Here is a 22,835-nt window from a genome sequence, read left to right as displayed (position 1 = left end):
CTGCTCATGATTTAAGTTTTTCCTTTCATTTATGAGAATAAACTTATATTTGGGTTGTGGATTCATTTTTTTCAGCATTGTTTTTTTATTTATTTTGTCCCTCCCTCTCTAGTGACTCTTGCGTGGAGTTCCACATCTTGGGTATTGCTATCCCATACGTCACTAGCTCATGGACTCTTGCCAATTTACATGAAAGAAAACATAATTATTAATTTATGTAAGATCTTACCTGATAAATTCATTTCTTTCATATTGGCAAGAGTGCATGAGGCCCACCCGCTTTATTATGGTGGTTATGATTTTTTTGTATAAAGCACAATTATTTCCAAATTCCTTTGTTGATGCTTTTTACTCCTTTCTTTATCACCCCACTTCTTGGCTATTTGTTAAACTGAATTGTGGGTGTGGTGAGGGGTGTATTTTATAGGCATTTTGAGGTTTGGGAAACTTTGCCGCCGCCCCCCCCCCCGGTAGGATTGTATATCCCATACGTCACTAGCTCATGGACTTATGCCAATATGAAAGAAATTAATTTATATATATATGTAATGTAATGTATGTGCTTTTAATGACCTGCCCTAATATAGTGGATAATGACAAAATACTCTTAATATTACATGTCTTTCATTTGCCGAAGTAGCTTTTCATTGGTTATTAACTCTTAGAGGGTGTGTCAAGACACAATATTTATACTTATATGGACATAACCTTTATTAATTACATCCTATTATATATTGCAACATAAATGATAGGTAACTAAATAACAAAGGTCTAGATTAAAAGTTGAGCGCATATTTGCTCTTTCCCGAATTTATAATTTGCTCTGTTTTATTTCCACGCTGCCACTGAACGTGAAATTACAGTGGGGAGTGCAAATATCGCTCCCTCGTGATCGCATCCTCGCTCTCAAAAACACACACTATCGTGGTTTAGGTTCTCCCACATAGACTTCAATATAGCCTCTTTTTTTATGCGACAATCTAACGGCCGCAGCTCTCGTAACCCTGATTGCAACATACTGTACATATTAATATATATATATGTGTGTGTATATATATATATATATATATATATATTTATATTAGGGCTGCGCGATTAATCGCATATGCAATTTAAAACCGCGATTAATCGCCGGGATTTTAAAACCCTCCATCTAGTCTATTTGTAAAATGGCTGTTTTTACTTTCACTTTCTGTTCTCATAAGCAGCCGATCAATCTAGAAGTCTAAAAGCAGAGCACATGCAGGAATGAACAGGAGAGAATGCCACTTACTTATATTTCCCCCTAGGGATGTCTGTAGTCTGAAACTTAGGGTATGTAAATATTATGGAACCTCCCACACAATCTCCTGCTTTCTGAGAAACGGCTCAAATACATAGCAGATGCAGTTAACCCCACAGCTCCCAAAAAGGCTAAAACTGCAGTCCCCTCTGCTACTGGGTTAACTTAACTGCATCTACAATGTTTTTTTTATTTATATATCTGTGTGCCACTGTGTATGTGATTGTATATTATATATGTGTGTGTGTATGTGGCTTATACTGCTTCATTTGTTAATCATACCACTGCCCACTGTTAGAATGGCTGTCCAAGAAAACATGACAATGTTGTGTGTCATAAGACCTAATAACTGGCTAGTGACTACTAGTTAATCACATCACAGGCAGCAAATTTTATTTTAAATATTTTGTGGTTTGTATTTCTTTCATGTAATTAGCAAGAGTCCATGAGCTAGTGACGTATGGGATATACATTCCTACCAGGAGGGGCAAAGTTTCCCAAACCTCAAAATGCCTACAAATACACCCCTCACCACACCCACAAATCAGTTTTACAAACTTTGCCTCCTATGGAGGTGGTGAAGTAAGTTTGTGCTAGATTCTATGTTGATATGCGCTCCGCAGCAGGTTGGAGCACGGTTTTCCTCTCAGCGTGCAGTGAATGTCAGAGGGATGTGAGGAGAGTATTGCCTATTTGAATTCAATGATCTCCTTCTACGGGGTCTATTTCATAGGTTCTCTGTTATCGGTCGTAGAGATTCATCTCTTACCTCCCTTTTCAGATCGACGATATACTCTTATATATACCATTACCTCTACTGATTCTCGTTTCAGTACTGGTTTGGCTTTCTACTACATGTAGATGAGTGTCCTGGGGTAAATAAGTCTTATTTTCTGTGACACTCTAAGCTATGGTTGGGCACTTTTGTATAAAGTTCTAATTATATGTATTCAAACATTTATTTGCCTTGACTCAGGATGTTCAACGTTCCTTATTTCAGACAGTCAGTTTCATATTTGGGATAATGCATTTGAATAAATCAATTTTTTTCTTACCTTAAAATTTGACTTTTTTTCCTGTGGGCTGTTAGGCTCGCAGGGGCTGAAAATGCTTCATTTTATTGCGTCATTCTTGGCGCAGACTTTTTTGGCGCAAAAAGTTTTTTCTGTTTCCGGCGTCATACGTGTCGCCGGAAGTTGCGTCATTTTTGACGGTTTTTTGCACCAAAAGTGTCGGCGTTCCGGATGTGGCGTCATTTCTGGCGCCAAAAGCATTTAGGCGCCAAATAATGTGGGCGTCTTTTTTGGCGCTAAAAAATATGGGCGTCACTTTTGTCTCCACAATATTTAAGTCTCATTATTTAGTGCTTCTGGTTGCTAGAAGCTTGTTCACTGGCATTTTTTCCCATTCCTGAAACTGTCATTTAAGGAATTTGTTCAATTTTGCTTTATATGTTGTTTTTTCTATTACATATTGCAAGATGTCCCAGATTGACACTGAGTCAGAAGATACTTCTGGAAAAACGCTGCCTGGTGCTGGATCTACCAAAGTTAAGTGTATCTGTTGTAAACTTGTGGTATCTGTTCCTCCAGCTGTTGTTTGTAATGAATGTCATGACAAACTTGTTAATGCAGATAATATTTCCTTTAGTAATGTTACATTACCTGTTGTGGTTCCATCAACATCTAATACTCAGTGTTCCTGTTAACATAAGAGATTTTGTTTCTAAATCTATTAAGAAGGCTATGTCTGTTATTCCCCCTTCTAGTAAACGTAAAAGGTCTTTTAAAACTTCTCATTTTTCAGATGAATTTTTAAATGAACATCATCATTCTGATTCTGATAGTGGTTCCTCTGGTTCAGAGGATTCTGTCTCAGAGGTTGATGCTGATAAATCTTCATATTTATTCAAAATGGAATTTATTCGTTCTTTACTTAGAGGTCTTAATTGCATTAGAAATAGAGGATTCTGGTCCTTTTGATACTAAATCTAAACGTTTAAATAAGGTTTTTAAATCTCCTGTAGTTATTCCAGAAGTTTTTCCTGTCCCTGATGCTATTTCTGAAGTAATCTCCAGGGAATGGAATAATTTGGGTAATTCATTTACTCCTTCTAAACGTTTTAAGCAATTATATCCTGTGCCATCTGACAGATTAGAATTTTGGGACAAAATCCCTAAAGTTGATGGGGCTGTCTCTACTCTTGCTAAATGTACTACTATTCCTACGGCAGATAGTACTTCCTTTAAGGATCCTTTAGATAGGAAGATTGAATCCTTTCTAAGAAAAGCTTACTTATGTTCAGGTAATCTTCTTAGACCTGCTATATCTTTAGCGGATGTTGCTGCAGCTTCAACTTTTTGGTTAGAAGCTTTAGCGCAACAAGTAACAGATCATAACTCTCATAGCATTGTTAATCTTCTTCAACATGCTAATAACTTTATTTGTGATGCCATCTTTGATATCATTAGAGTTGATGTCAGGTATATGTCTCTAGCTATTTTAGCTAGAAGAGCTTTATGGCTTAAAACTTGGAATGCTGATATGTCTTCTAAGTCAACTTTGCTTTCCCTTTCTTTCCAGGGTAATAAATTATTTGGCTCTCAGTTGGATTCTATTATCTCAACTGTTACTGGAGGGAAAGGAACTTTTTTACCACAGGATAAAAAATCTAAAGGTAAATTTAGGTCTAATAATCGTTTTCGTTCCTTTCGTCACAATAAGGAAAAAAAGCCTGATCCTTCGCCCTCAGGAGCGGTATCAGTTTGGAAACCATCTCCAGTCTGGAATAAGTCCAAGCATTTTAGAAAACCAAAACCAGCTCCCAAGTCCACATGAAGGTGCGGCCCTCATTCCAGCCCAGCTGGTAGGGGGCAGATTACGATTTTTCAAACAAATTTGGATCAATTCAATTCACAATCTTTGGATTCAAAACATTGTTTCAGAAGGGTACAGAATTGGCTTCAAGATAAGGCCTCCTGCAAAGAGATTTTTTCTTTCCCGTGTCCCAGTAAATCCAGCAAAGGCTCAAGCATTTCTGAAATGTGTTTCAGATCTAGAGTTGGCTGGAGTAATTATGCCAGTTCCAGTTCTGGAACAGGGGCTGGGGTTTTATTCAAATCTCTTCATTGTACCAAAGAAGGAGAATTCCTTCAGACCAGTTCTGGATCTAAAAATATTGAATCGTTATGTAAGCATACCAACATTCAAAATGGTAACTATAAGGACTATTCTGCCTTTTGTTCAGCAAGGGCATTATATGTCCACAATAGATTTACAGGATGCATATCTGCATATTCCGATTCATCCAGATCACTATCAGTTTCTGAGATTCTCTTTCCTAGACAAGCATTACCAGTTTGTAGCTCTGCCGTTTGGCCTAGCAACAGCTCCAAGGATTTTTACAAAGGTTCTCGGTGCCCTTCTGTCTGTAATCAGAGAACAGGGTATTGTGGTTTTTCCTTATTTGGACGATATCTTGGTACTTGCTCAGTCTTCACATTTAGCAGAATCTCATACGAATCGACTTGTGTTGTTTCTTCAAGATCATGGTTGGAGGATCAATTTACCGAAAAGTTCATTGATTCCTCAAACAAGGGTTACCTTTTTAGGTTTCCAGATAGATTCAGTGTCCATGACTCTGTCTCTGACAGACAAGAGACGTCTAAAATTGATCTCAGCTTGTCGAAACCTTCAATCACAATCATTCCCTTCGGTAGCCTTATGCATGGAAATTCTAGGTCTTATGACTGCTGCATCGGACGCGATCCCCTTTGCTTGTTTTCACATGCGACCTTTTCAGCTCTGTATGCTGAATCAGTGGTGCAGGGATTACACAAAGATATCAATTAATATCTTTAAAACCGATTGTACGACACTCTCTGACGTGGTGGACAGATCACCATCGTTTAGTTCAGGGGGCTTCTTTTGTTCTTCCGACCTGGACTGTAATTTCAACAGATGCAAGTCTGACAGGTTGGGGAGCTGTTTGGGGGTCTCTGACAGCACAAGGGGTTTGGGAATCTCAGGAGGTGAGATTACCAATCAATATTTTGGAACTCCGTGCAATTTTCAGAGCTCTTCAGTCATGGCCTCTTCTAAAGAGAGAATCGTTCATTTGTTTTCAGACAGACAATGTCACAACTGTGGCATACATCAATCATCAAGGAGGGACTCACAGTCCTCTGGCTATGAAAGAAGTATCTTGAATACTGGTATGGGCGGAATCCAGCTCCTGTCTAGTTTCTGCGGTTCATATCCCAGGTATAGACAATTGGGAAGCGGATTATCTCAGTCGCCAAACGTTACATCCGGGCGAATGGTCTCTTCACCCAGAGGTATTTCTTCAGATTGTTCAAATGTGGGGACTTCCAGAAATAGATCTGATGGCTTCTCATCTAAACAAGAAACTTCCCAGGTATCTGTCCAGATCCAGGGATCCTCAAGCGGAAGTGGATGCATTGTCACTTCCTTGGAAGTATCATCCTGCCTATATCTTTCCGCCTCTAGTTCTTCTTCCAAGAGTAATCTCCAAGATTCTGAAGGAATGCTCATTTGTTCTGCTGATGGCTCCAGCATGGCCTCACAGGTTTTGGTATGCAGATCTTGTCCGGATGGCCTCTTGCCAACCGTGGACTCTTCCGTTAAGACCAGACCTTCTGTCGCAAGGTCCTTTTTTCCATCAGGATCTCAAATCCTTAAATTTAAAGGTATGGAGATTGAACGCTTGATTCTTAGTCAAAGAGGTTTCTCTGACTCTGTGATTAATACTATGTTACAGGCTCGTAAATCTGTATCTAGGGAGATATATTATAGAGTCTGGAAGACTTACATTTCTTGGTGTCTTTCTCATCACTTTTCCTGGCATTCTTTTAGAATAGAAAGATTGCTAATCTTCCTGATATTCATTGTTTTGTACAAGCTTTGGTTCGTATAAAACCTGTCATTAAGTCAATTTCTCCTCCTTGGAGTTTGAATTTGGTTCTGGGGGCTCTTCAAGCTCCTCCGTTTGAACCTATGCATTCATTAGACATTAAATTACTTTCTTGGAAAGTTTTGTTTCTTTTGGCCATCTCTTCTGCTAGAAGAGTTTCTGAATTATCTGCTCTTTCTTGTGAGTCTCCTTTTCTGATTTTTCATCAGGATAAGGCGGTGTTGCGAACTTCTTTTAAATTTTTACCTAAGGTTGTGAATTCTAACAACATTAGTAGAGAAATTGTGGTTCCTTCATTATGTCCTAATCCTAAGAATTCATTGCATTCTTTGGATGTAGTTAGAGCTTTGAAATATTATGTTGAAGCTACTAAGATTTTCCGAAAGACTTCTAGTCTATTTGTTATCTTTTCCGGTTCTAGGAAAGGTCAGAAAGCCTCTGCCATTTCTTTGGCATCTTGGTTGAAATCTTTAATTCATCATGCTTATGTCGAGTCGGGTAAAACTCCGCCTCAAGGATTACAGCTCATTCTACTAGGTCAGTTTCTACTTCCTGGGCGTTTAGGAATGAAGCTTCGGTTGATCAGATTTGCAAAGCAGCAACTTGGTCTTCTTTGCATACTTATACTAAATTCTACCATTTTGATGTGTTTTCTTCTTCTGAAGCAGTTTTTGGTAGAAAAGTACTTCAGGCAGCTGTTTCAGTTTGATTCTTCTGCTTATAATTTCAGTTTTTTTCATTATAAGATTTAAACTTTATTTTGGGTGTGGATTATTTTCAGCGGAATTGGCTGTCTTTATTTTTTCCCTCCCTCTCTAGTGACTCTTGCGTGGAAGATCCACATCTTGGGTAGTCATTATCCCATACGTCACTAGCTCATGGACTCTTGCTAATTACATGAAAGAAAACATAATTTATGTAAGAACTTACCTGATAAATTAATTTCTTTCATATTAGCAAGAGTCCATGAGGCCCACCCTTTTTTTGTGGTGGTTTTGATTTTTTTGTATAAAGCACAATTATTCCAATTCCTTATTTTTTTATGCTTTCGCACTTTTTTTCTTATCACCCCACTTCTTGGCTATACGTTAAACTGATGTGTGGGTGTGGTGAGGGGTGTATTTGTAGGCATTTTGAGGTTTGGGAAACTTTGCCCCTCCTGGTAGGAATGTATATCCCATACGTCACTAGCTCATACGTCACTAGCTCATGGACTCTTGCTAATATGAAAGAAATGAATTTATCATTTAAGTTCTTACATAAATTATGTTTTTTATGCTCCAAGAGTGTATTGGACATTGAGAAACATGTACATTTGGATTCTGTAGTGTTAAATAAACTTTAGAATGCAAAATGAAGGTGTTATAGTCATTTATAAGAAAATTGTGATTAAATCGCAATCACCGTTTTTTTCTTTTACAAGAGTCCACGGGTTTCATCCTAACTTGTGGGATATAATCCTCCTGTTAACAGTAAGTGGCAAAGAGCACCACAGCAGAGCTGCTATATAGCTCCTCCCTTAACTCCTCCCCCCAGTAATTCTCTTTGCCTGTGCTAGTAATAGGAAGGGTAAAGTTTAAGTGGTGATAAAATGATAGTTTTTAGTTTCTTCAATCAAGAGTTTTTTTTATTTTAAATGGTACCGGAGAGTACTGTTTTCCTCAGGCAGGACATAGAAAAAGAATTCTGCCTTGAGTTGGATGATCTCAGCAGTTGTAACTGAGATCCGTGTTGTTTTCCCACAAGATTGACTGAGGTGTGCAAGAAATCTTCAGTGTGGGGAACGTTTCCTGCTGCAAGCAGCATTGAGGTATGTGCAGTCATTTATATTCTGAGGAGACTTGGTGGATCAGAATTGGCTGTCATATTTCCTAAATTGGAAAAGGGGTAAGCAGTAGTCCGGGTAGGGTGGTACTGTACTCCTGTGTTTATTGATCCTTGTGAGAGACTTCAGCAAGGGACACTTAAGGGCTATGGTTAGACACTGGGGCAGCCTTGAAACCGCTATCTTTATTAAAGAGGAGGCTCATCAGGGCTGATATGTTTATGTTTTGGGGGGTTCACATGGCACATCATTTTTAGGCATGGTCATTTTTGCTCAAGACCGCTTCCCATGCGGCTGGCTGTGTTAGTTCACATCGGACATGATGGGCGGGGCCTAATTTTCGCGCCTCAGTGCACAGTTAGAGCCGGAGAGAGCAGCAGCCATTTACTCCGGTTGGGACCAGACTGTGAGGTTGTTTTGTGGAGCAAGTCCGGATCGTCTGAACTGACCTTTGGGGCAGGTAGGCGCCACAGCATTGGAGGTTTTAACTTTTTTTTCTGCATAACGTGTTTGTGGGTTAAACAATCGATTTAAAGGGTTAAACCTCATAATCTCTTGTGGTGCAATATCCGACTGCACATTAGGTGCTTTCACTGCCAAAATTATCTAATTTGCATAACGTTTTAGCACTTTTGGAAGATCTGTGTTCACTTTTTCTTCTTAAAGGTGCAGTAACATTTTTTTACTGAATTGTTTTTCTTATATAATAAAGATTGTTAACGACTTGTGCTGTTATTACTAGTCTGTTCAACATGTCTGACATTGAAGAAAGTCAGTGTTCTATGTGTTTAGAAGCCATTTTGAAACCCCCTCTTACATTGTGTCCTTCATGTACTGAAAGGGCCCTACACTGTAAAGAACATATTTTAGGAAATGAGTGTGCCTAAGGATGATTCTCAGTCTGAAGAGAATCAGGATATGCCATCTAACTCTCCCCAAGTGTCACAACCTTTAACGCCCACTCAAGTGACGCCAAGTACTTCTAGTGCGTCTACTTCTTTTACTTTGCAAGATATGGCTGCAGTGATGTCTACTACCCTTACAGAGGTACTATCTAAACTGCCAGGTTTGCAGGGTAAACGCAGTAGGTCAGGTATTAATGTAAATACTGAACCCTCTGATGCCTTAGTGGCTATTTCCGATGCACCCTCACAATCCTCTGCTTTGGGGGTTAGGGGTTTTATGTCTGAGGGAGAACTTTCAGAGTCAGGAAATGTATTACCTCAGACAGATTCGGACGTCACGTCCTTTAAATTTAAACTGGAAAACCTCCCTGTTGCTCAGGGAGGTTTTGGCGACTCTGGATGATTGTGACCCTATCACAATTCCCCCAGAAAAATTGTGTAAAATGGACAAATATTTAGAAGTACCTACTTACACGGATGTTTCTCCGGTTCCTAAGAGAATTTCGGAAATTGTTAAGACCAGGTATACTATTTTCTCCCCCTCCTAACTTTAAGAAAATGTTTCCTATATCAGACACCATACGGGACTCCTGGGAATTGGTCCCTAAGGTGGAGAGAGCTATATCTACTCTAGCTAAGCGTACAACTATACCCATTGAAGACAGTTGTGCTCTTAAAGACCCTATGGATAAAAAAGTTAGAGGGCCTTCTAAAGAAACAATTTTTCACTAGGGTTTTCTCTTACAGCCTACAGCCTGCATTGTTCCAGTAACTACTGCAGCTGCCTTTTAGGTTTGATGCCCTGGAAGAGTCTCTGAAGGTAGAGACACCTTTAGAGGACATTTTAGACAGAATAATGGCTCTTAAATTAGCCAATTCTTTTATTACTGATGCTGTTTTTCAAATTGCAAAATTAGCAGCGAAAAACCCAGGCTTTGCCATTCTGGCGCGCAGAGCGTTATGGCTAAACTCGTGGTCTGTTGACGTATCGTCTAAATCTAAGCTGTTATCTATTCCCTTCAAAGGTAAGACCCTATTCGGGCCTGAGCTGAAGGAAATAATCTCTGACATTACTGGAGGTAAGGGTCACGCCCTACCTCAGGACAAGTCCCTCAAGTTGAGGGGTAAACAAAATAATTTTCGTTCCTTTTGAAATTTTAAAGGAGTATCCTCTGTTTCCTCTTCCTCCACTAAGCAGGAAGTTAACTTTGCTCAATCCAAGTCGGTCTGGAGACCTAACCAGGCCGGGAATAAAGGTAAACAAGCCAAGAAGCCCGCTTCTGCTACCAAGACAGCATGAAGGGGCAGCCCCCGATCCGGGACCTGATCTAGTAGGGGGCAGACTCTCTTTCTTTGCTCAGGCTTGGGCAAGGGATGTACAGGATCCCTGGGCATTGAAAATTGTGACCCAGGGGTACCAACTGGAATTCAAAGATTTTCTCCCAAGGGGGAGATCTCATCTTTCACCTTTGCCTGTAGACCAGACAAAAAGAGAGACGTTCTTACGCTGTGTAAAAGACCTCTACACAATGGGTGTAATTTGCCCAGTTCCAGAACTGGAACAGGGGCAGGGTTTCTACTCAAATCTATTTGTGGTTCCCAAAAAATAGGGAACCTTCAGACCAATTTTAGATCTCAAATGTCTAAACAAGTTTCGGAGCTTTCAGCCTTACAGTAGGAATCGCCTTTTCTTATTTTTCGCTCTGATAAGGTAGTTCTGCGTATTGCCTTGGTTTTTCTTCCCAAAGTTGTTTCTGATAAGAATATTAATCAAGAGATTGTTGTTCCTTCTTTGTGTCCTAATCCTCCTTCTCACAAGGAGCGTTTGTTGCACAACCTTGATGTGGTTCGTGCATTGAAATATTATTTGCAGGCGACTAAGGATTTTCGCCAGTCTTCTTCATTTGTTTTTTTTTTCTGGGAAGCGTAAGGGTAAGAAAGCTACGGCTACTTCTCTTTCTTGTTGGTTGAGGAGTGTTATTCGCTTGGCATATGAGACTGCTGGTCAGCAGCCTCCTGAGAGGATCACGGCTCATTCCACAAGGGCTGTTTCATCTTCTTGGGCTTTCAAAAATGGAGCTTCTGTAGATCAGCTTTGCAAGGCTGCGACTTGGTCATCTTTGCATACTTTTTCTAAATTTTACAAATTTGATACTTTTGCTTCAGCAGAGGCTTCTTTTAGGAGAAAGGTTCTTCAAGCAGTGGTGCCTTCTGTCTAGGTTAACTGTCTTGTCCCTCCCTTATCATCCGTGTCCTCTAGCTTGGGTATTGGTTCCCAACAATAATTAAGAGGATTCGTGGACTCACTGTGTCATTAGAAAGAAAACATAATTTATTACCTGATAATTTATTTATTTATTGACACGGTTAGTCCACGGCTCGCACCTGTTTTTCAGATAGTTTGCTTTTCTATAAACTTCAGGCACCTCTGCACCTTAGATTACTTCCTTTCTTCTTTCCCTTTGTTTGAATGACTGGGGATTGTGGGTAGGGGGAGTGGTATTTAACAGCTTTGCCTCCTTCTGCTGGTCAGCAGTGATATTCCCAACAGTAATTAAGATGATCCGTGGACTCACCGTGTCAAGAAAGAAATACATTTATCAGGTAAGAATAAATTGTTTTTTTACATTTGTTGGGAAAAAAATACTTTTTATATTATGCATTTGTTACAATTCATGGGGCCAAACTATTTCACATAGGACTAGTTGGTGTGTTTTTTTTCCGTAAACCAAATTATCATTCAAAAAAGCTAATTTAGTGTTTGTTTTGGTTCTTTGAATAGTTTCAGCTCTTCATACACAGTATAATAGAAGCCACAAAGTGGTAAACATGCAAAGAAAGAGAAAATCAGTAAGGGGCAAATACTTTTTCACAACACTGAATATGATTTAAAGAGCTATTATACTGGACAGATTACATGCTTTAATTCATTAGAACAATTATATTTTAACATTTAAGGGGTAAAAAAAACAAAAAAAGCACCACTCGTGAGCCTTAGAGAACTTCTGGTCCCAAGTGGACACCTGCCACAGACCCAATAAGCAGTGGAAGTCACACAGTTGGGTTGCCATTGTTTGTCCAGATAATTTATTTTATTGAGAAACATTTTTAACTTGATAGTGTGGGATGCTGCGTGCTTATTGTACATGCACATTGCTGTCACCAGCTGTGCGTATGTGTTCAGTATAAGAAGTATAACCCCTTGTCATATTAACCCCTTAATGACCGGACCATTTTTCAATTTTCTTACCCTTAATGACAATGGCTATTTTTACATTTCTGCAGTGTTTGTGTTTAGCTGTAATTTTCCTCTTACTCATTTACTGTACCCACACATATTATATACCGTTTTTCTCGCCATTAAATGGACTTTCTAAAGATACCAATATTTTCATCATGTCTTATAATTTACTAAAAAAAATAAAAAATAAAATATGAGGAAAAAATGGAAAAAAACACACTTTTTGTAACTTTGACCCCCAAAATATGTTACACATCTACAATCACCAAAAAACACCCATGCTAAATAGTTTCTAAATTTTGTCCTGAGTTTAGAAATACCCAATTTTTACACGTTCTTTGCTTTTTTTTGCAATTTATAGGGCAATAAATACAAGTAGCACTTCACTTGTTCCAAACCACTTTTTTTCAAAATTAGCGCTAGTTACATTGGAACCCTGATATCTGTCAGGAATACCTGAATATCCCTTGACATGTATATATTTTTTGTTAGAAGACAACCCAAAGTATTTTTCTAGGCCCATTTTGGTATATTTTATGCCACAATTTCACCGCCAAATGCGAGCAAATAAAAAAAAAAACTTTACATTTTTCACAATTTTAGGTTTCTCACTGAAATTATTTACAAACCGCTTGTGCTATTATGGCAGAAATTGTTGTAAAAGCTTCTCTGGGATCCCCTTTGTTCAGAAATAGCAGACTTATATGGCTTTGGCGTTGCTTTTTGGTAATTAGAAGGCCGCTAAATGCAGCTGCGCACCACACGTTAATTATGCCCAGCAGTGAAGGGGTTAAATTAGGTAGCTTGTAGGGAGCTTGCAGGGTTAATTTTAGAGATCAGCCTCCCACCTGACACATCCCACCCTCTGATCCCTCCCATACAGCTCTCTTCCCTCCCCCACCCCACAATTGTTCCCGCCATCTTAAGTACTGGCAGAAAGTCTGCCATTACTAAATAAAAGTTTTTTTTTGTTTTTTTTTTTAAATAAAAATAATAAAATATTTTAGCTGTGATGGACCCCTGCCTTAGCCCCAACCTCCCTGATCCCCCCTCCAGCTCTCTAACCCTCTCCCCTACCTAATTACCGCCATCTTGGGTACTGGCAGCTGTCTGCCAGTACCTAGTTTGGCCCCAAAAATCACCCAAAAAGTATTTTTATTTTATTTTTAACTTAAAAACTATTTCTGTAGTGTATCAGCCCCCCCACAATACCCCCACACCCTCCCAGATCCTTTTATATTTAAAAAATTTTTTGACCTTTTAATCCCTTTCCTCCCTCATTCATTGGTGTCAGTGTGACTAATGCGCGCACGCACACGTGTGCATTGTGCACGCGCGCGCACCCTCATACCGGCGGACACTGGCACCATCACTACCGGTGCAGAGAGGGCCACAGAGTGGCTCTCTCTGCATCGGAGGCTTGTAAAGTGGTATTGCAGGATGCCTCCATATTGAGGCATCACTGCAATACCCTCAGAGCTGCTGGAAGCATTTGTGATCGCTTCCAGCACTCTGTTAGACAACTGACGTACCAGGTACGTCCATTGTCATTAACTGTTAGTTTTTGCATGACGTACCTGGTACATCAGTTGTCATTAAAGGGACATTAAACACTTTGAGATGGTAATATAAAATGATAAATTGTATATATAAAACAACTCTGCAATATACTTTCATTATTTATTTTGTCCTCTTTGCCTGTAATTCCATTCTGAAATTGTGAGCTTTTCAGTTCCTGTTAGAAATGGAAGTGCAGAACACTTAAATCCAGCACAACCATTGGCTGCAAACTCTAGTGACCTATTTATAACTGACCCTAATTGGCCACAGCAGAGAAGGTAACACAAGTTACAACATGGCAGCTCCCAGTGTTTTATAGACACTAAAACTTTACACTTATTTTGTCACTTTTTAAACAACTAATTAAACTTTAAAAATACATCTACATGTTAGTCATGGACTAATCTTTTCTTTGAATGCATCATTCTATCTAGCATGTATTCAGTGTTTAATGTCCCTTTAAGGGGTTAAGAGAGGTGCATTAAGGAATTACCCTGCTTTTTAGGTTCCAGCAGGAACTTAAATTCTGTCATTTTTTTGTTGTTGTGTAAATAATTTTTGTTTTCTTTTATTAGTTCGGGCATCTGATAAGCGGATAGCTTGTGATGAAGAGTTTTCCGACTCTGAGGATGAGGGTGAAGGAGGAAGAAGGAATGTAGCAGATCACAAAAAAGGAACAAAAAAAGCAAGGCTTGAAGAAGACAAAAAGGAAATTGATGATAAAAAAGCTGGTAAGGACTGTGTGGGTGTTTTTATGAGCATGTGTATTCTGTTTATTGGGATATGTTAAAGTGATAGTAAATAAAAAAAAAAAGCATATGCTACATCTGAAGATATGAAAACACTTTAACTTAACTTTATAAGACTCCTTATCATTCCTTATCTTAGCCACCCATCTCAGCTGTTCTTTTATTATAATTATGACAAAGTGGCCAGTACACCAGAAGCCATACTGCACACATGATTGAATATACTAAAGGCAAGCTCCTGCTCACCCTTCATACACAGTAGGGTTCAATTGTGCTGCTAGATTTCAACATAAAATCAATGTGCAAATATCTGTATAGGAATTATGGTGGATTATAATGGATACCCATGTTTGATGCCAAACTCATGTTTCCCAAAACATATGTAATAGATATTGATCCTTTGGAGATTCATAGTTACTTCAGTTGCTCTGCGTCTTCAGATGGTTCAGAAAATCAAAATATAACAGGACCTTCTGGCTCAGAAGTACTTGATTATTGAATGTCTTTCTTTTGCAGAGTAAGATCCCTGGTTATTGTCTTAGGTCTTGTGTTTTCTGTTTTATTACCTGAAAGTGCTTGCACTGGTGACAGATTCTGAAGAGCAAGAGTATTAGTTGGTTTATCCTAGTAGTTCTCATCAGTGAAGACTGGCCCCATGAGCAGGAAGCTGGTCAGAAACACATAGCTTTAAACCCCACATTTTAAGGGACATCCAATTTGTTCTTGTCCCACACACTATAGAGAGGCACAAAAAGCAAATTCTGTAACCTGAAATGCTGCAAATCAAATAGCTGGTTTATGCAGTTTTTAACAGTTTTCATACTGCTGCAGATTTTTTTATTTTTGGCCTCTCGGAATCGTGGGAGAAAGTGCAATTTCTGCACCAAACCAAGAGATGTTTAATACCCCTTTAAGCTTACAGCATCTGATCTCCTTCTAATCTAATTGAAATGCTTCGATTTATGCGGGAAGCATGAAAAACTTGTTTATTTCATATAGGTGGCAAGAGTCCATGAGCTAGTGACGTATGGGATATACATTCCTACCAGGAGGGGACAAAGTTTCCTAAACCTCAAATGCCTATAAATACACCTTCCAACTTACTCATACCTCAGTTTTACAAACTTTGCCTCCTTAGGAGGTGGTGAAGCATGATGTGCTTCATTTCTTCTGTAAAAGGCACTTCTAAGCATATTGAAGCCCAGTTCCTCTCTAAGTACAGTGTTTGAGGCATGTGAAGGGAGTATTGCCTGATACCATATTTTCACCATGGGAAATCTATTCTAGGGCTCTCTGTAAATTTGGTTGCGGAGATTCATCTGCTGCCTCCTTTTACATATCGACATTATACTCCTCTACCATTACCTCTGCTGATATGTTTCAGTACTAGTTTGGCTGTCTGCTATATGTGGATGGGTGTCTTCTGGTAAGTATATATCATTTTTAAGACACTCTTAGCTATGGAAGGCACTTTATATTATAAAGTTTTTAATGTATATTGCATATATTAGCCTTGAGTCAGGTCTGTTAATATTTCGCTTTGCAGTCACACAGTTTCAGAATGGAAATTATGTTTATGGGAGAATTTAGGTATTTTTTTCTTACCTTCTGCTAACATGGAATCTGTTTTTAAAAATTTTGCGGGCAAATTAGGCTCACGATGATGCAAACGTTGTCATTTTTAGCGCAAATATTTTTGGCGCGAAATTGCGCCTGCTGTGATGCGAGTTGCGTCATTTTTTTCACAAAGTTGCGCCTGTTGTGACGCGAGTTGCGTCTTTTCAGTGCGTCGTTCTTGCCGCCAGAATTTGTTATATTAAGTCTATCCCTCTAATGCTTGCATTATATTATAGCGAGCTATGATGCTTGCTTTTTTTTTTCTTTCATGTAATTGTCAAGAGTAAATGAGCTAGTGACGTATGGGATATACAATCCTACCAGGAGGGGCAAAGTTTCCCTAACATCAAAATGCCTATAAATACACCCCTCACCACACCCACAATTCAGTTTTACACACTTTGCCTCCTATGGAGGTGGTGAAGTAAGTTTGTGCTTGATTTTTTTGTTTTTCTTCTATGATAAGCGTTTCTAAGCATTCTGAAGCCCAGTTCCCAGTACAGTGTTTGTCAGAGGGATGTGAAGAGAGTATCACCTATTGATTTTTATGGTTTCTCTTGCGGGAAATCTTTTCAAGGGTTCTCTGTTATTGGTCGTAGGGATTCATCTCCTACCTCCCTTTTCAGATCGACGATATACTCTTATATACCATTACCTCTGCCGATAGCTTTCAGTACTGTTTTGGCTATTTGCTATATGTGGATGGGTGTCTTTCGGTAAGTATGTATCATTATTTAAGACACACTCAGCTATGGTTGGTGCTTTATATATAAAGTTCTAAATATGTGTTTACTTATATTTGCCATGAGTCAGGTCTATGTATATTTCTCTTTGCAGTCTAGCAGTTTCAGTATGGGAATCATGTTTTAGGAAGTTATTTTTTTAAATATTTTCTTACCTGGGGTTTAGTCTTTTTTCCAATTTGACTTGTTTCTCTAAAGAAATTGCGGGCAAATTTTAGGCTTGTGAGGGCGCAAAATGCTGTTATTTATTGCGTCATTTTTGGCTCAATAATTTTTTGTCGCGCAAGTTCGACGTTAACGACGTCTTAGTTGACGCCAGGTTGTTTGGCGCAAAGTTGCGTTTATGACACGAGTTGTCATTTCCGGATGTTTGTTGGCGCCAAAAAAATGTTATACTTCCTTTTGCGTTGTGCGTCATACTTGGTGCCAAAAGAAATTTTTTTATTCCACTTCCTATATGCTCCTTGCCTTCTTTGTGCTCAGAGGGCAGTGCTATTTGCCTTTTTGCCTATTTTAGCATTTGCATTTTTTCCCATTCCTGAAACTACTATATGAGGAAATAAGATATTTTTTGTTTATATGTTATTTTTTTCTTTTACATTTTACACGATTTCTCAATCTGATCCTGTCTCAGAAGCTGCTGTAGGATCCCTGCTGCCTGAACAAAGTTCTACCAAAGCTAAGTGTATCTGTTGTAAGCTAGCAGAGATTATATCTCCGGCTGTAGTATGTAACAGTTGTCATGATAAGCTTTTGCCTGCAGAAATGTTTCTATTAGTACTAGTACAGTATCTGTTGTTCCCTCAACATCTAATGTACATGATATCCCTGTTGATATGAAACATTATATTGCTGATGCGATACAGAAGTCTGTCTGCTATTCCGCATTCTAATAAACGTAAAAAGGTCTTTTTAAAACTTCTCATACTGATGAATTTTGCAATGACCGACAACATACTGATATATCCACTTCTGATGAGGATCTCTCTGACTCAGAAGATCCTGCTTCAGACATTGACATTGATAAATCAACTTATCTTTTTAAGATTGAGTATATTTGTTCTTTGTTGAAAGAAGTATTGATTACTTTGGATATTGAGGAGTCTGGTCCTCTTGATAACAAATCCAGTAAACTTTTAAATTCTGTTCATAAACCTCCTGTGATTTCTCCTGATGTTTTTCCTGATGCTATTTCTGATGTGATTGCTAAGGAATGGTCTAAGACTGGTACTTCTTGTGTTCCTTCTTCTAGGTTTAAAAGGCTGTTCCCTTTGCCAGTGGCTAAATTAGAGTTTTTGGTAAAAGTCCCTAAGGTTGATGTCGCTATTTCTACTCTTGCCAAGCGTCCTACTATTCCTATGGAAGATAATACTTCCTTTAAGGATCCTTTAGATAGGAAAATTGAATCTTATCTTAGGAAAGCTTATTTACATTCTAACTATATTATCAGGCCTACCATTTCTTTCATGAAATTGGCAAGAGTCCATGAGCTAGTGACGTATGGGATATACAATCCTACCAGGAGGGGAAATGTTTCCCAAACCTCAAAATGCCTACAAATACACCCCTCACCACACCCACAATTCAGTTTTGCAAACGTTGCCTCCTATGAAGGTGGTGAAGTAAGTTTGTGCTAGATTTCTACGTTGATATGCGCTTCTCAGCTCTTTTGAAGCCCGATTCCTCTCCGAGTACAGTGAATGTCAGAGGGATGTGAAGGGAGTATCACCTATTAAATGCAATGGTTTTCCTAACGGGGATCTATTTCATAGATTCTCTGTTATCGGTCGTAGAGATTCATCTCCTACCTCCCTTTTCAGATTAACGATATACTCTCATATTCCATTACCTCTACTGATAACCATTTCAGTACTGGTTTGGCTATCTGCTATGTGTGGATGGGTGTCTTTTGGTAAGTATGTTTTCATTACTTAAGACACAATCAGCTATGGTTTGGCACTTTATATATAAAGTTCTAAATATATGTTTGTACTTATTTGCCATGATTCAGGTTTTCAGTATATTTCCTTTTTGCAGACTGTCAGTTTCATATCTGGGAAATGCATTTTATAAAAAAATAAAATAATTCTTAGCTGGGGTTTAGTCTCTTTCACGTTAACTCTTTTTCTAAATTGCGGGCTGTATTAGGCTCGAGAGAGCGCAAAATGCTAAAATGTACTTCTTTTTTTTGGCGCGAAAAGTTGCAATTCATTGACGCAAATTCGTCATTTCCGGCGTCTTTGTTGGTACCGAGTCTTTCATGAGGTTGCGTCATCTATGATGCTAGAGTTTCGTTCCGGACGTTTTTGGCGCCAAAATTTTTTTTTTCTGTTTGGGGTTCGTCATACTTGGCGCCTAACATTTTCATTATTTCAGACCCCAATCCTTTTTGCCTCTGGAAAAACAAGGGAGGGCGCGCCCTAATAGGGGATAATCTAAGGATCCTAATGAACCTTTTGCCATTTATCCCTTTGGCTGAGAGGGAACTTTTCTGGGTCTATCCTGACCATTGCTGTTTTCTGGATTTCCATTTGTGTCCGGTTGGCCTATGACTAAGTCTGGTGGGTGACTGCATTGATCCCATCCTGCCTCTATATCATCAAGGGAGATGCTACAACTATTGTGAGTACCATTCCTTTCTACCACATTGATTCACCTGTGTTAAGGCAATACTAGGCCATATAGGCACCTGTGTTTCTTTTTGTCATTCTGATACAGACACCACATCATTACCGGAAGTTGGTCTCCTGGGTGACTGTAATAGATCCCAGACTGCCTCCATAGCACTAATTGAGGTGCATTCACAATTGTGAGTTCACTACCTGTATACATATCAATTTGTTTTTGGACCAAACAATATTGGGCCATGTGGCGCATCTGTCTCATCTTGCCTTTTTGCCTCTGGCCTTTTTTTCTATGTCAGAGGCCTATGCTGTTTGCATTTTTTCCCATTCCTGAAACTGTCATATAAAGAAATTGATAATTTTGCTTTATATGTTGTTTTTTCTCTTACATACTGCAAGATGTCTCAATCTGATCCTGTATCAGAATCTACTGCTGGAATCCTGCTGCCTGATATCGGTTCTACCAAAGCTAAGTGCATTTGTTGTAAGCTTGTGGAGACTATACCTCCAGCTGTGGTTTGTAATAGTTGTCATGATAAACTTTTACATGCAGATAATGTTTCCATCAGTAGTAGTTCATTACCTGTTGCTGGTCCATCAACATCTAATGCTCAGGATATTCCTGTAAATTTAAGAGAATTTGTTTCTGATTCCATTCAGAAGACTTTGTCTGCCATTCCGCCTTCTAATAAACGTAAAAGGTCTTTTAAAACTTCTCATAGAGTTGATGAAATTTCAAATGACCGACAACATACTGATTTATCTATCTCTGATGAGGATCTGTCTGATTCAGAAGATCCTGCCTCATCTTGATATTAAAACTAGTAAACGTTTAAATTCTGTTTATCAGCCTCATGTAGTTATTCCAGAGGTTTTTCCAGTTCCTGATGCAATTTCAGATATGATTTCAAGGGAATGGAATAGATTGGGTACCTCTTTTTCTCCTTTTTCAAGGTTTAAAAAATTGTATCCTTTGCCAACTGATAGATTGGAGTTTTGGGAAAAAATCCTAGGTTGATGGGGCCATCTCGACTCTTGCTAAGTGTACTACTATTCCTACCGAAGATAGTACTTCTTTTAAAGATCCTTTAGATAGGAAGCTTTAATCTTATCTAAGGAAGGCTTATTTATGTTCAGGTCATCTTCTTAGGCCTGCTATTTCTTTGGCGGATGTTGCAGCTGCTTCAACTTTTTGGTTGGAGACTTTAGCACAGCAAGTATCAGATCATAATGTGTATAGCATTGTTAATTTAATTCAACATGCTAATAATTTCATTTGTGATGCCATTTTTTATATCATCAGAATTGATGTAAGATATATGTCTTTAGCTATTTTAGCTAAAAGAGCTTTATGGCTTAAATCTTGGAATGCTGATATGACTTTTAAATCGACATTGCTATCTCTTTCTTTCCAAGGTAATAAATTATTTGGTTCTCAGTTGGATTCAATAATTTCAACTGTTACTGGGGGGAAGGGAGCTTTTTTTCCTCAGGATAAAAAAATCTAAGAGTAAATTTAAAGCTTCTAGCCATTTTCGTTCCTTTCGACAAAATAAGGAACAGAAACCTAATCCTTCCCCTAAGGAATCGGTCTCTAATTGGAAGCCTTCCTCAATCTGGAATAAATCCAAGCCATTTAAGAGATCTAAACCAGCTCCCAAGTCCGCATGAGGGTGCGGCCCTCATTCCAGCTCAGCTGGTAGGGGGCAGATTAAAATTTTTCAAGGATGTTTGGATCAATTCAGTGCAAAATCATTGGATTCAGAACATTGTCTCTCAATGGTACAGAATAGGTTTCAGAGTAAGACCGCCTGTGAGAAGTTTTTTTCTCTCACGCATTTCAGTGAACCCAGAGAAAGCGCAGGCTTTCCTGAAGTGTGTCTCAGACCTGGAGTTATCTGGGGTAATCATGCTGGTTCCTTTTCAGGAACCGGGTCTGGGGTTTTATTCAAATCTATTCATTGTTCCAAAGAGAAATTAATTCAGACCAGTTCTGGATCTAAAAGTCTTGAATCGTTATGTAAGAGTACCAACATTCAAAATGGTGACTATAAGGACTATTCTGCCTTTTATTTAGCAAGGGCATTATATGTCCACAATAGACTTACAGGATGCATATCTTCATATTCCGATTCATCCAGATCACTATCAGTTCCTGAGATTCTCTTTTCAAGACAAGCATTACCAATTTGTTGCTCTTCCTTTTGGCCTAGCGACAGCTCCAAGAATCTTTTCAAAGGTTCTCGGTGCCCTACTCTCTGTAATCAGAGAACGGGGTATTGCGGTGTTTCCTTGTTTGGACGATATCTTGGTACTAGCTCAGTCTTTACGTTCTGCAGAATCTCACACGAATCAACTAGTGTTTTTTCTTCAAAGACATGGTTGGAGGATCAATTTACCAAAGAGTTCTTTGATTCCTCAGACAAGGGTCACCTTTTTAGGTTTCCAGATAGATTTAGTGTCCATGACTCTGTCTATAACAGACAAGAGACGACTAAAATTGGTTTCAGCCTGTCGGAACCTTCAGTCTCAATCATTCCCTTCAGTAGCTATGTGCATGGAGGTTTTAGGTCTCATGACTGCAGCATCGGACGCAATCCCTTTTGCTCGTTTTCACGAGACCTCTCCAGCTTTGTATGCTGAACCAATGGTGCAGGGATTACACAAGGATATCACAATTAATATCCTTAAATTCCAATGTTTGACTGTCTCTGACTTGGTGGTTAGATCACCATCGTATAGTTCAAGGGGCCTCTTTTGTTTGTCCAGCTTGGACTGTGATCACACCAGATGCGAGTCTTTCAGGTTGGGGAGCTGTTTGGGGATCTCTGACAGCACAAGGGGTTTGGAAATCTCAAGAGGCGAGATTACCAATCAATATTTTGTAACTCCGTGCGATTCTCAGAGCTCTTCAGTTTTGGCCTCTATTGAAGAGAGAGCCGCTCATTTGTTTCCAGACAGACAATGTCATAACTGTGGCGTATGTCAATCATCAGGGTGGGACTCACAGTCCTCAGGCTATGAAAGAAGTATCCCGGATACTTGTTTGGGCAGAATCCAGCTCCTGTCTAATTTCTGCGGTCCATATCCCAGGTATAGACAATTGGGAAGCAGATTATCTCAGTCGTCAAACTTTACATCCGGGAGAGTGGTCTCTTCACCCAGATGTGTTTTTTCAAATTGTTCAGCAGTGGGGGCTTCCATAAATAGATCTGATGGCATCTCATCTAAACAAGAAACTTCCCAGGTACCTGTCCAGGTCCAGGGATCCTCAGGCGGAAGCAGTGGATGCTTTGACACTTCCTTGGGGTTATCAAACTGCTTATATTTTTCCGCCTCTAGTTCTTCTTCCAAGA

The 22,835-nt window shown here is 39.0% G+C and overlaps 1 protein-coding gene across 1 annotated transcript in view; it reads left to right on the top strand.

The window, feature by feature from the left end:
• The window catches only part of HDAC2 (histone deacetylase 2), a gene marked incomplete in the record, with an annotated part of 356,906 nt that overhangs the window by 308,529 nt on the left and 25,542 nt on the right, over positions 1 to 22,835 (top strand). The window contains 1 exon segment of the mRNA XM_053710876.1: positions 14,322 to 14,477. Coding sequence (XP_053566851.1) covers positions 14,322 to 14,477 — 156 coding nt within the window.

The sequence above is a fragment of the Bombina bombina genome, chromosome 4 (assembly GCF_027579735.1).
Source record: "Bombina bombina isolate aBomBom1 chromosome 4, aBomBom1.pri, whole genome shotgun sequence".
Lineage (NCBI taxonomy): Eukaryota > Metazoa > Chordata > Amphibia > Anura > Bombinatoridae > Bombina > Bombina bombina.
This window is presented reverse-complemented; position numbering and strand designations above follow the sequence as displayed.